We start from the raw sequence: 12,723 nt of genomic DNA, 5'->3' as shown, positions 1-12,723 counted from the left end.
CTGGACAGGTGGTGGTGCTATTTATGGAGAGAGGGATCATGCTTTCTTTTATGGAAAAGGGAATGTATGTGAATGCAGCCATGGATAGAGTGGGATTATTTTGGAGTGCTGAAATGTACGAGGTAGGGGGGTTATTCATCAAATCTAACATGACAAACCCAACTGCAACCATAAAATATTCTCCAGTCGTTCCTCCAGATTCTCTAACCTCCAGTGTCTGCTTTCAGTCAGTGATGGGTAAAACATGGATAACATCATGCCCTATAGCTGTTATGAAATGGAACCAATGCATAAGCATTTGTATGTCATTGTAATATTCTTGTAAAATATATATATATTTACATGTAAATATACATTTTTTTACATTAAATACACATTGATTTGTATGGACCTGTTATAGCTGTCGTATATTAATATGTGTGAAAATAATTCACCAATGGAATCTGTATATGGGTGCCATACCATTAGCTGGTAGAACAATAGCCTTCCCAAATGTGCATAAGGTGAAGTCACTGAGTCTGACCTTTCTGTAGCTTTTCTCTTTGTTCATTGATTGGCCGTTAAAAAAAATGGGGCTTGATTACATTTTATTTAGTGTGGAATTATATCATCGGGCCTCCCTGGATATGTATTTATCATCATACACAGATGTTACTGTATAGGAATCACAATAGACCCTTCTGTCTCTAATCCCAACAAAATACTCACATCTGTTTAACTACCTTGAGATGACTGACCAAGATGGAGGTGACTGTCTACTCCGTCCTGACCCCCATTTATACACGGCTTTTAGATTTATTGCCTTTTGTCAGATATACTGTAGAGGCATTCTTCATCACTTATGTGTTGACTATTTAAACTATTATTATATTTATATAGCTTTGACATATACCACAGTGCTGTACAGAGAACACTAAGCCAGTCACCATCAGTCTCTGCACCACAGGAGCTGATACTCTAATGTCCCCACCACAGTCACACATTTTATGGTCAGATTGTATAAGGAAGCCATAGCACCTGGAGGAAACCAACCTGTAGACGGCGTTCCCGGTGCCTAGTTGGCCACCATCCTAAGTGTGACATTGCAGGACTAAATGTAGAGAGATTGGGTTGATGCATGACAAAGTTATCGCAAAGGTTGCATCTAAGTAGGTCATGAAAACAAATCCAAAGTTATATAATAATTGTACTGACTTCTTTCATGTGAATTCTTTGATGTCTATCAATACCTGATTTCTGTGCAAAACCCTTGCCGCAGTAAAAGCAGGAGTATGGGCGCTCGCCAGTGTGGATTCTAAGGTGCTTCACAAGAGTCGACCGGTGAGTAAAACACTTCCCGCACTCAGTGCAAGAGTAAGGCTTCTCACCGGTGTGGGACCTGTAGTGCACAACGAGGTTGGACTTGTTGGTAAAGCATTTACCACACTCGGAGCACTGGTACTCACAGTTTCCTGCATGAATGCTTTCGTGGTGGTATAGATAGCATCTTCGGCTGAAGCGTTTCCCGCACTCAGAGCAGGCAAACATCTTCACCCTGTCTTTACCCTTGGTTTGCTTACCAAGCTCAGGCTTTGGAGTGCTGCGTTTTTGGCACTCACAGCAAGTGAATTGCTCCATTTCTGTCCTTTGAGGCTCACCAAAGATGTGCTGTAGAACAAAAGTCTTACCACAGTCTGAACATGGATATAACTTATGATTGCCTGCAAATGATGGATAAAGTGTCATGGAATCCCCATCAGGGCTACAAGGTTCTGGGGTTTCACGGGCACTGAAGCAATCAGGTATGGCATATGAGGAAACAGTGTCTAAGTTGTTGGAAGAAGCTCCCTCTGGATCTTGAAAGCCATCTAGGTTATTGGTATTCTTCCTGGTAGAGTTCAGGCTGACGTTGGTATCTTCAAGCTCACAATCTGAAGATAAAAAGAAGTGGCCAACTATGGTTTTTCTGATTTCGCCTCCATCTGCCAGGGGTTAACACAATATGTGAGGAAACAAACAAAAAGATCTTTGTAGTCCCTGTATATCATCTGTTAAATATTGACTTTTTGGGAAGGGAGCATTTCTGCTTCAGGAATTTTTTGGGCTTAATACTAATGGGGTTCTATGCAAAATACTGTCACCTCCACAGTTATAAGGCAAGTAACCTTTTAAAAAAAGTCACCACTGAGGATAAGAAAAGCAATTGATGTGGTAAGTAAACATAAAAAATCTGGGTTTTGTTTGTGCTTAGTGTTTACTGATCACCTGTGCTGATCTTTGAAGAGATTTCCTGCTCCATACATGGCTCATCACCATTCATATGTGTATCTTCTCCCTCTATGTCTTTTTCTTTATTATTAATAGCGATTTCACTCTAGATGGGGACAACATATTTCAAGACAGAATATCATTACTTAATATGTAAAGAGCTTTTCAACACATCTCATCATGGAATTTCACCCTAGTGTCTGGGAAACCCTCAGTTACACCTACCTGATGATGATGAGGAATCTCCTGATCTTCCTGTGTAGAATCCCAGGAATATAGAGGGTGGGGACATCTCTCTGGTGGGTTCCCGTTACTGGATCTATCTGTAGGAAACACATACACTGACTGAATACATTGTCTCTATGTGTTTATCAGATGATGGGGGATCTATCCTCCGTACTGCTCTCTCCTTTACAATAAACTCTCCTCTTACCGGGTGATGTGCGGCTCTGGTGGTCCTCCATCATGACATCCTTGTAGAGGTCCTTGCGTCCTTCTAAATATTCCCACTCCTCCATGGAGAAATATACAGCGACATCGTGACACCTTATAGGAACCTGAAAAACACAATGATACACTCAGCATCCTTACACATCCCATAATAATGTCCCAGAGTTCCCGCACCCCTCACCTCTCCAGATAGAAGCTCAGTGATCTTCTTGGTGGCTTCAAGAATCTTCTTCTCATTTTTTCTCTGAGGTATCAGAAACTGAAGTGGAGGTATTGTGATGGTCACATGATCACCAGATTCCACATTGGGTAAACTCTACAGTGCAACAATGTCATGAAAGTAAGTCTTAGAATATGTAACCCTCAAAAATCCCCCTCACCTGTCCAGTCAGGTCTGGGAGAAATGAGAGTGATGTCATGTGACCTCTCAGAATCCTCCTCACCTCTCCAGTCAACAGGTAGATGATCTCCAAGGTGAGGTCCAGTATTCGCTTGCTTATCAGGTTCCTGTCCATCATCATTCAGTCAGTTGGAGAGAAGAAAGTGGTGCAAAGAGCTCGTGTGCTTTGTAAGACACAAGAATGATATATACCATTAGCAACAATATACTGATTGACATTAAACATCAGGTTTTCAACGCACCCCCCTTCAAACTGGAGAAGTATTTTGGAACTTTTAGTTTGGGTTCCATCATAACCTAACCTTATAACTTAGTTATAAGGGTTCTTTTTGCCCTTTCGCCTCTCAGTGCCCATTTTTATACATCCAATTTAAAGCACCTTCTATCATTCCCAAGTTCATTGACTTGTCCTCTCCACCATGTACATGACAAATCCTTAACAGGGTCTTCACATTCAAATATACAGCCACTGATAAAACAGAGGTAACCTTGCTTCCCACCTTGATGATCTCAGTGATCTCTAGCCCAGACCTATTCCACCGCTTCCAATCAGGTCTAGCTGAGACCACCAACCAGCCTATAACCCTGCCTGTAGGGGTCAGTAACCAAGACATGCAAAACCATCAAACATCCCCATAACATAAGGAAAATAGGTGATTAACGGCGAATATGACTAAAGAATTAATAATATTTTTGGTAATGATAACACCAAAACTAGTAATAATCATGGCAGGAATATTATTAGATCTGTAAAGTCCTGCAGAAAAACTGTTAATGATGTAAATAAGGAAAATCAGAGGATTACCACTTCTTGAAGGAGATTCTCATTTTTCAGGATGTGCACAGAACAGGACAAAGCAAGGAGCAAAAATGCTGGGAAGAAAACCTTCAAAAACAAACTGTCCTCACTATGGACTACAATAAAATGGCTATTTTGTGTGAGGGCAAGAAGACAGTACTTTTCATAAGGCAGCCATAATGGATGTGGGCAAACATTTCCAGGTGTCCATATTGGATGTCGGCAATGACAGCTGACATTGCTATGTTTGTAATGTGCCACTTTTATGCTGATCACATTTATAACAATCTTTAAACAGATATGCTTTTTGGCAGGATAGTGCAAAAACAATAATGATTTAATAACATATATTTTAGCCCTTATACATCATAGTGCCTGTTTTTGAGGTTACAGGTTCAATCATCCTGATAAAGATATTAGTTGTAGACATAAAAAACAACTTGTGATTATGGGTCTCAAGTCCCGACGTGTTTTGCCAGCAAGGCTTCTTCAGGGGGTTATTGAGATCACAGAATTGAAGAAACAATAACAATAGATCAGTGCAATCTCTGTTCATTAAAATCAAAGAAAAGGGTACCAGGGGAATATCTACGCTAGAGTACCCTCAAGTATCATAATAGATGACAGCATGTTGTATTCACATGCTGAATTTCAACCTAACAATGGTTTTTTAACTGTCTCCTAATTCTTATCATTGTTGAAAAGAAAATGTTAGTTTGTTGGTGTCAGTGATGGATTAAAGTAACCATTTCCCCTATGAAACGCTGACAGTTTAGAGTGAGATAAGGGGTAAGACGCCAGCAGCCAGACTCAATGGACTTCAACTCCATTATTGGCTCCATCATACTTTTGGCCATGTGGTGTACACGTAGGTTTGTGACTGAAGTGTTTAGGACAGATGTCAATATGACATACAACGGATGAACAATAGCAGAATGAAAAGTCAGCTTTCTTGTGTCCCCAGGAAAGGTTTAATTTAGGAATGAATCATGATCTCATAAAAATGTCTCTGGAACATACTAGATGTATCTAAAACCAAGGCTTGATTATAGAACACATGCCACAACTTCATGAATCATTCCATAAACTACCTCCAATACAATCAGAATACCCCTCAATGGCCACTATGCAGTTGAGGGATATAAAAATATAAAAAAATATTTAAGATATAATTGTATTGACATTTTACCCACTTTTGACAGTTCCAGCAATGTCTCCATTCTACTTCCTGTCAGTTCACCTCTGACCCCGGAAACTCATGGATGTGTTTGCGTTCCTCCAGACTTCCTGTTTGCGGCCCACCGCTCACGTCCTGTGCTGCGCCCTGTGATTATGGATGCTATAGCTTACAGTCACCATTTACAGCTAACAGAGCGCCCTCAAGTGGCTGACTGTTGGAACTGCAGCGCTCTGCTCACTGTGTTTCTATGATGACGGCTGATGACGTGGCAGCCATGTTGGATTTGGGCAGAGAAACAACACTCAGACAGAAACTGTTGTATTTAGGCGCTGATGTGGACGATTAAGCATTTAAGAGTAACATATTTTTCTTTCACCCATAATGGTCAGTTTTTGGGGTGATATGTCTTGTTGATCGTCTCCAGACGTCTCTTCTGATTGCGGGCGTCCATTTTGGATTTGGGCAAGTTGGACAGGGTATAAATAGCGTGGGGATTTGCGGTTGGGGGAGGAAGGTGGGAGAAGGGAAGCTTCTGCTGATGAAAATGGGTCAGAATGTAGCTTGTATGTGAAGTTTTGGCTCAGCAAAATACTGGGAGTTGATCCTAGGAATGTTGGTGGCTTCCTTTCCCCCAGCAATGTATATATTATGTATCTTCTGCTTTAGTTGCTAGGATTTGGCAGTGATGCCGATTCCTCAGGTTTGTGCTATCTATATCTCAGCCCTTTGGCAACCACATTGGGAGGGCGAGTTGAGAGACCCGATGAGTGGCTGTGGGCAGGATTCACATTTTCTTTAATGAATGGCTCAATTTCCAGGGGCACCAAGCCAACCACTGACCCCTTTATTGAGCAGTAAACACTTGTGAGGTTAGCAGCCAAATGGTGGAAGCCATATTGGAATCAGCAATTTTATATATATGGGTATAATAGGGAGTAGCCTGGGGACATCTGAGCCACAAATACCACATTAATCATTGAAATGATACGAGAACCATTATTTAGGCCAAAGACCTAAAGACCAAAGTTTTTATGAAGGTGTTTTAGAGGGGCTTGTAGCGGCCACAATATCTTGGTTGGAGTACAAAACAAAACCACATACTTTCAATATGATGATTAAGATCATTATAGGGGTTGTGTGGTTTTGATGACCTACCTGATTGGATATTAAATTGATTCCTTACCTTTAAATCTAGGTTTCATAATTTAATGGTAACGTGGGGGATCTTTGAAGACAAGTCTCTCCTATGTCCATTCATAATAGGATCCTAACAAGAGGTGATGACGGTGTTCATGAATGTTCCAAAAAACAGCCCTGAAGGTGTCTGGTGAAAAGGGGCCATCCAGCCATTTGTGAGAATCGATAATTAATACTTGGAGGCCCATCTGGGCTGTAAGAAGGATCACAAAGATGGAGAAAAAGCTATCCCTCATAACAACCAGGTAGGAGAAGACCTTCGTCAGGATTATGGAAGCTCCACCTGGACCCCCCATCATCTGATAAACATTTGGAGACAATGTATTCAGTCAGTGTGTATGTTTCCTACAGATGGATCCAGTAAAGGGAAACCACCAGAGAGATGTCGCCATCTGGAATATGAGAAAGTAAGAGGAATGTCACCACTAAACTAGCATATTCTTCGTGGTCTGTGGATGAGTTGTAATTCTAATTTTTAGTTTTTCTTTCAACATTTTTAGAGGTCCGAGCTACGAGACCTCAACATTATTGTTGTTAAACAAGAGGTGAAAGATGAGGAGATTATGACACCAGTTACTGTGAAGGAGGAGGACTTTTCTCCACATGGCAGAACTGGTAAGCATTGAGTCTGCAGGCATTTGGTCCCCACAACCATTTTGTCCTCAAACTGAAGCAGCATGAATCTCATGAAATTGTCTGGAGTCATCATTCTGTCCTTGTTGTGTTTTGGGTATTTCATCCCCAGTGATATCTCCTGTGATTGTACACTTTTTGTAGGTTGTTGCGGAGTCAGCATTCACAATGAGGCTCTTGTGTCTTGATGGTGCCAGTTTAGTCCTAGCTAACAAAATAGAAGCCAGATAGGTAATGACATGTCCCGGCATCATAAACTACTATTTGCAAGTCACACATCTTGCATGTGTTGCTACAACCTATACGTCTGGAACCAACATCATAATTATGAGCAGCTCTACCATTCAGAGAATGTACAGATGTTAATATGGTGCCAACAAATGGTATACATTTATGGTGTCAGAGAGGTCTTATATAGTCCCAGCTTGTGATGAGACCTAGTGCAGATCTCCAGCAGCAGTCTGATGACACCACTGGACAATTGATGTCAATATTTTGCTACTTTTGAAATACCGGAGTAGATTATGCCAAGTGTTTCTCTAATAAAGGACATGTCTTCTTTACAGACACTTCCTCTGAAGATGATGACACCATAGATGGTCCTCCCAGAGAAGACACAGACACCCCATACAGGTCTTACCAATCAACTGATCCTTTTATTACTAATGGATCTCCCAGCAGTACACCAGATGCCATCACAACAAATATTAATTGTAATACGCACACATCAGCTGATACCTCCAACCCTGAAGCATCCTTATTTGGGGCATCTGACCCATTCTCCTTTTCCTGTTCAGAATGTGGGGAATGTTTTACTGGATTATCTGCTCTCCTTCAACATCATCAAACTCACACTGGGGAGGGCTCCTTCATATGCCTGACATGTGGAAAATGCTTTAAGGCAGACTCAGAGCGAGGTTTAACGAACAAGAACAATTGTCCATCCTCTGAGTGTCAAGAATGTCTTTCACAGAAGCCAAATCTGGGGCAGAAGAGAGCTCACCTTGGCGAGAAGCCTTTTACCTGTTCTAAGTGTGGGAGATGTTTTGCCTGGCAGTCTGCCCTTGATAGGCACCAGCTGACTCACACAGGGGATCGGAGGTTTCAGTGTCTAGAATGTGGAAGGAATTTTGAATTTCGCTCAAAATTCATACAACACCAGAGGAGCCATACAGGTGAGAAGCCCTTCCCATGCTCAGAGTGTGGAAAATGTTTCTCCTGCCCATCCCAGGTTCGTAAACATCAGAGAGCTCATTCCAATGTCAAGTTTTCATGTCCTGAGTGTGGAAAATCCTTTCGACAGCAGTCGCGACTCCATGCCCACCAGACCATCCACAGAGGGGAAAAGCCCTTCGCTTGTTCTGAGTGTGGGAAATGCTTCGTTGCCAAAGCAGACCTGGTTAGCCATGAGAGGGTTCACACAGGGGAGAAGCCATATTCCTGCCCAGAGTGTGGGGAAGGCTTCGCCTGGTCTTCCCACCTCCGCAACCATCTAAAAATACACCTCATAGACATGCCCATTTCCTGTCCTGAATGTGGGAAGGGCTTCATGGATAAGGCATCCTTTATCCGACACCAGACCACTCACACAGGTGAGAAGCCTTTTGCCTGCACCGAATGTGGAAAAGGCTTTTCTGACAAGTCATATCTGTACCGACATCGCAGAATCCACACGGGGGAGAAACCGTTTTCATGCTCAGAGTGTGGGAAAAATTTCGTAGACAAGTCAAATTTTCTTAGACATCAGAGACTTCACACCGGGGTTAAACCTTTTCCTTGCAGAGAGTGCGGGAAATGCTTCTCACAGACATCACACCTCGTCAGTCACTTTCGAGTTCACACACGTTGACAGGGGCAGAGTCTATTTTTTTTATTAGGTGAATTCTATTAGTATTGTTCAAAACTTGAGCCAACTGCATTAAAGGTACATACTCATATTCCCCTAACCCCTATTTCCCCATCCTGCTGGAATGTCCCCTAAACCAACCCTGGAAGATATCAACTTAATTCAAGTTTTAGGCCTTCTTCTGCTTTACCCACACAGATGGCAGCATGTAGGGATAGTTGCATAGAATTACATGACAAACGTCTAATCTAACCAGAATTAATGTGAAGATACTGCCTAAATTGGCTGTATTACAGAACAATGCATGTTATGTTTTCTGCCGCAATGAGAATTTATTTCTTGGCAGGAACTAATTTTTACTTAATACTTGAATAAAAAGTAAATAAAATATTTTGTCTGTTTTTTCCTGTTCTGGGGGCAATAAAAACTACATAATTTACCTGTCATTGGTAGGTCATATGGCTCAGCCAGTTGAACATGAACTAGTCCCACCCTGACTCCTGATCCAAGGTCAGAATTGCTAAAATCTTAGTTGGAATCGGTTTCAATGGGAACACCACTTTTGATAACCCAAGGCTTGTGCTGGAGCACCATTAAAGGGCACATTTAAAGAGAAGGCAGTCTGTCAGATTGACAGAAAACTTCCATTATTGCCACCACTTATAAATGTCAAGATCAAGTTCTGTAAATTTCTTTATGTGTGTCTATAGAGAGTTTTAAAGTGACATTAACACGAAAAGGCTTCTATGAGATTTTAGTGATTGAGTTTACATCTTCTTTACTTAAATCTTATCTACCCTTAAAGTGTATCTTTAGTCAAAACTTTTTTTTTTTAGAGAACAAAAAAAAACATACCAGCTTCATATACAATATGCAATTTTTATGAGATGAAGCACTGCAGCAATGGCTTGCAACGTATTATTTCTTGCCTATGTGGTACATATACAGTAGTTACCAGAGCCGTGTTGCCTCCTAGCTATCAGTGACCCTCACTCCTGGGATGGGATCATGTTTATAGCACAATCCTCACAGATCCTATCATTGGGGATTGGTGACTTTAACTATGTTCACAATCTGGTCCTGGATCAAATGTTCTCCACCATCGTCTATACTAGTGTTTCCCAACCTAGATGGGAGGGAACCCATGAAAAAAAACTTTTGGGTTTTCAGGGAAGCTATAACTACTATATCTACACTTCACTTGGTGGGCAGTAGGAAGAATTCCTATTACATTGATGGCCATTGGGAAAACAATCAACCTTACAGATCATTGGTGTCGGTGGTAACTGACCTGAGAGGCACAAATTGCTTATTTATCAATGAATCCCCAGCATCCTCTGGGCGAACTGCTCCATACTCAAAGAACCAAACAGTCTACACCGTTCACTACCACAACTGAGTAACTAAATTTACTTGGTGCTTGGTGATGACACCATAATGATCGCTTCTCCACAGCAAACTCTCCTTTCATAATGGAGTGAACAGTTAGACTGGTTCACAGGAGGACTGAAAAAGAACTGGTAAGTCAGTCATGTGCCCCCAAAAGTTTTTTGTGCCTTCGGGTGGTCGCCTGGCCTTTGCTGCCACTGTGCCAGGATGTGTCCTGATGGGCCCTCCTTCTCCCTTCCTCTGTTGGGCTTCAGGTGCCCAGACTGACCCAGAATGGGTTATTATTTTTATCCTCTTTAGGCTATGCAAAATCTCTACTAGAGGAAAGATTGAAAACACTTCAGTAGTTTCATCTCTGATCATCCATTGGATATGAAACCACTTTTAAGCTGCATACACACTTCCAATTTTTATCGTTCAAAATGAACGACGAACGAACGACGAACGATCGATTGGGCAAAAATCGTTCGTAAAAAAAGTAACCAACGACGCCGACGAACGAGGAAAGTCGTTGGAAATGAACGACCGGACCGGCGGATCGGATTGGACGACGATCGTTGACCATCGTTCGTGTGTACGATCGTTCACTGGTCGTCCATGGTCTGAGCATGCGTGATGAACGAACGTTCCTGTGGTGCACGTAACTTCCTGTATCGTTCAAACGATCGCATCTATTGTGTGTACAATATCTACGAACGATCGTGTCGTTATCTGTATGTACAGGATCGGTGCTATACGATCGTTCGCAGATATCGTGCAGGATCGTTCGTCGTTCGTTTACCAACGATAATAATTGGAAGTGTGTACGTAGCTTTAGTTGGACTATTGTCAGAAAATACACGTTGACAGGACATGTACATCTGAGTAAGTACTGTGAAAGGGGTTAGATTTAAGTCCTTCTTTATATTTATCTGCATTGGTAATGTATTTCCTAATCTATACAGTATGTCTGTGTTTGCTCCACCTGGGTCAGTGGCGCTCATCCGACGGTGGATAAGTGTGAAAATCAGACTTACTCCACATGCAACACTAATTGTGCAGTTTATTTAGCAATCTCTAATGTGCAATATGTAGGTGCAACAATACACCTTCTCATGATTCTCATGGTATTGTATTTCAGCCAGACATAATTTAAAATATAAGAATCCCTCCAATATCTCTTAGCATTTAATTGAACACCCTCAAGGTATTCCTACTACTTTGACTTTTCAGGAGGAAGTTTTTAAAGCTTCGTACAGACATCAGATGATTCTTTCACATATGTGCAGAGGCCCCCTATATCGTTCATTAATCTGTCACAGCAGAATAAAATCACGGATTGGGAACATCCCCTGTGTACTCCTATGGAGGAAAGCACAGTGGGAAGGGCTCACTTATCCTTTCTTATCCATTGAACAGAATAGCAGTTTGTAAATGATCGCTCATTCACCTGTAACTGAAAAAATATTTTTTTCACCTGAATGATCATCTGAAGTAAATCTGAAGAAAAAACAGTAGTCGACCATAAATAGGTAACTATTTTTGGGAATTTCAACTGGACGTGCATTAAACGTGTTCGTAAACATCCATAGAAAGAACAGATTATGTTGAGTGTCAGAATGATCAGACTTTTCAGAGTTGAATTGTGACTACTTCCATTCAAGAAAATGAAAATCAAAAAGGCAGAATATGCATGGTGGTTTGGAACTTCCAAACAACTATTAATGACTTTAAAAAATGATCGTCTTGAATGCAAATTTGGCAGCAGATCCGGGTGTGGTACTATGTGCTTATCTGTGGACAGGTTTCTACACCAGGGTGTGTCTGGATTGCACTTTGTTCAGATAACCTTACGCAGAAGGTAGAGATATATCTCCACGAAGTTTACAAAACACCTGGCTTGACGAATGTTCAGCACACCAGATATATAGACTGAGCACTGGAAAATCAATCTACAGGTTAAAATACAAATGAATATGTTGTGTGTGATTGTAGTTGCTGATCGAGCAACTTTCCTGGGTACAGATTACCTTTCCTTGACCCATCTCATTTTTCTCTGAATTTGATGCTTTTGTTAGAAGCCTTTTCCTCCCTAATAAAACTAGGACTTTCAATATTTTTGGATGTGCTGATCTAGCCTGTTGCCTTGGGTACAGTACGAAGTGTTTACCTGATCGTACATTCTGAATATGTACAGGGTGAGTTGATATACCTTCTTTGTATCTTGCTGCATTTTATTTTGTTCTTTTTACCACTTGTGTCCTATAGTTATTATTTTTGAAACTTATGTTGTCGTATAGAACAGCCCTGGATGATAGTTCTGTCAACTTTTCCTACTCGTCCAGATTTCCTTCTTGCAGTTGTGCGTCTGTGTCAGTCAATAGGAAGGGGCAGTGGGGGGAGATGGTGAAGGTGGCCAGGGCATTGGTGAAGGTGGACGGAGATGGGTACTAGGCTGGGCGGGGCATGCCAGGGATGTCAGGGGGCCCCCACATCAGTCCTGCACAGGGGCCTACTGTTGGCTATGTCCACCACTTGGTAACAACAACATGTTAGGGGCAGTCAGGCTGTGGAGGAATGGCTTCTAATGTACATTGGGTAGC

At 41.6% G+C, this 12,723-nt stretch overlaps 5 protein-coding genes across 12 annotated transcripts in view; 3 read left to right on the top strand and 2 right to left on the bottom strand.

Annotated features, from left to right (window-relative positions):
* The window catches only part of LOC140339060 (gastrula zinc finger protein XlCGF66.1-like), a 32,571-nt gene extending 27,385 nt beyond the window's left edge, over positions 1 to 5,186 (bottom strand). Inside the window, exons 1-3 of one of the 2 annotated variants that reach the window (XM_072423603.1) lie at positions 5,090 to 5,186; positions 3,141 to 3,261; positions 2,879 to 3,013 (exon numbers count right to left, since the gene is read on the bottom strand). In XM_072423603.1, coding sequence (XP_072279704.1) covers positions 2,879 to 3,013; positions 3,141 to 3,218 — 213 coding nt within the window. In that variant the 5' untranslated portion in view covers positions 3,219 to 3,261; positions 5,090 to 5,186. Of the gene's footprint in view, positions 1 to 2,878; positions 3,014 to 3,140; positions 3,262 to 3,902; positions 3,965 to 5,089 lie in introns of those variants that run through there. The other variant, XM_072423602.1, reaches the window with a different exon arrangement.
* LOC140338996 (gastrula zinc finger protein XlCGF66.1-like) overlaps positions 1 to 12,723 on the bottom strand; it is a 231,153-nt gene that overhangs the window by 62,867 nt on the left and 155,563 nt on the right. Inside the window, exons 5-7 of one of the 5 annotated variants that reach the window (XM_072423458.1) lie at positions 2,473 to 2,570; positions 2,245 to 2,353; positions 298 to 1,961 (exon numbers count right to left, since the gene is read on the bottom strand). The exons of the other annotated variants lie outside the window; for them this stretch is intronic. Of the exons in view, the coding sequence (XP_072279559.1) occupies positions 1,174 to 1,961; positions 2,245 to 2,353; positions 2,473 to 2,570 (995 nt within the window). The 3' untranslated portion in view covers positions 298 to 1,173. Of the gene's footprint in view, positions 1 to 297; positions 1,962 to 2,244; positions 2,354 to 2,472; positions 2,571 to 12,723 lie in introns of those variants that run through there. 5 annotated transcript variants of the gene reach the window in all.
* Positions 1 to 12,723, top strand: part of LOC140339011 (uncharacterized) — a 98,700-nt gene that overhangs the window by 67,321 nt on the left and 18,656 nt on the right. The gene's annotated exons all lie outside the window — the stretch shown is intronic.
* Positions 5,592 to 9,140, top strand: LOC140339066 (uncharacterized). 2 transcript variants are annotated; one of them, XM_072423609.1, is made up of 5 exons: positions 5,592 to 5,776; positions 6,272 to 6,518; positions 6,625 to 6,680; positions 6,774 to 6,888; positions 7,473 to 9,140. In XM_072423609.1, exons 4-5 carry the CDS (start codon positions 6,837 to 6,839, stop codon positions 8,753 to 8,755), a joined length of 1,335 nt encoding a protein of 444 aa, XP_072279710.1. In that variant the 5' UTR covers positions 5,592 to 5,776; positions 6,272 to 6,518; positions 6,625 to 6,680; positions 6,774 to 6,836; the 3' UTR covers positions 8,756 to 9,140. The 2 variants fall into 2 exon arrangements, with proteins under 2 accessions (XP_072279710.1, XP_072279711.1); XM_072423610.1 differs by having other exon boundaries at positions 6,753 to 6,888.
* Positions 12,109 to 12,723, top strand: part of LOC140338949 (NACHT, LRR and PYD domains-containing protein 3-like) — an 11,017-nt gene continuing 10,402 nt past the window's right edge. Inside the window, exon 1 of the mRNA XM_072423288.1 lies at positions 12,109 to 12,318. The gene's annotated coding sequence lies outside the window, so the exon portion shown is untranslated. The remainder of the gene's footprint in view (positions 12,319 to 12,723) is intronic.

The sequence above is a fragment of the Pyxicephalus adspersus genome, chromosome 10 (assembly GCF_032062135.1).
Source record: "Pyxicephalus adspersus chromosome 10, UCB_Pads_2.0, whole genome shotgun sequence".
NCBI classification, from domain to species: domain Eukaryota; kingdom Metazoa; phylum Chordata; class Amphibia; order Anura; family Pyxicephalidae; genus Pyxicephalus; species Pyxicephalus adspersus.
Note: the sequence above shows the minus strand (reverse complement) of the source record. Positions and strands in the feature narration are given on the sequence as shown.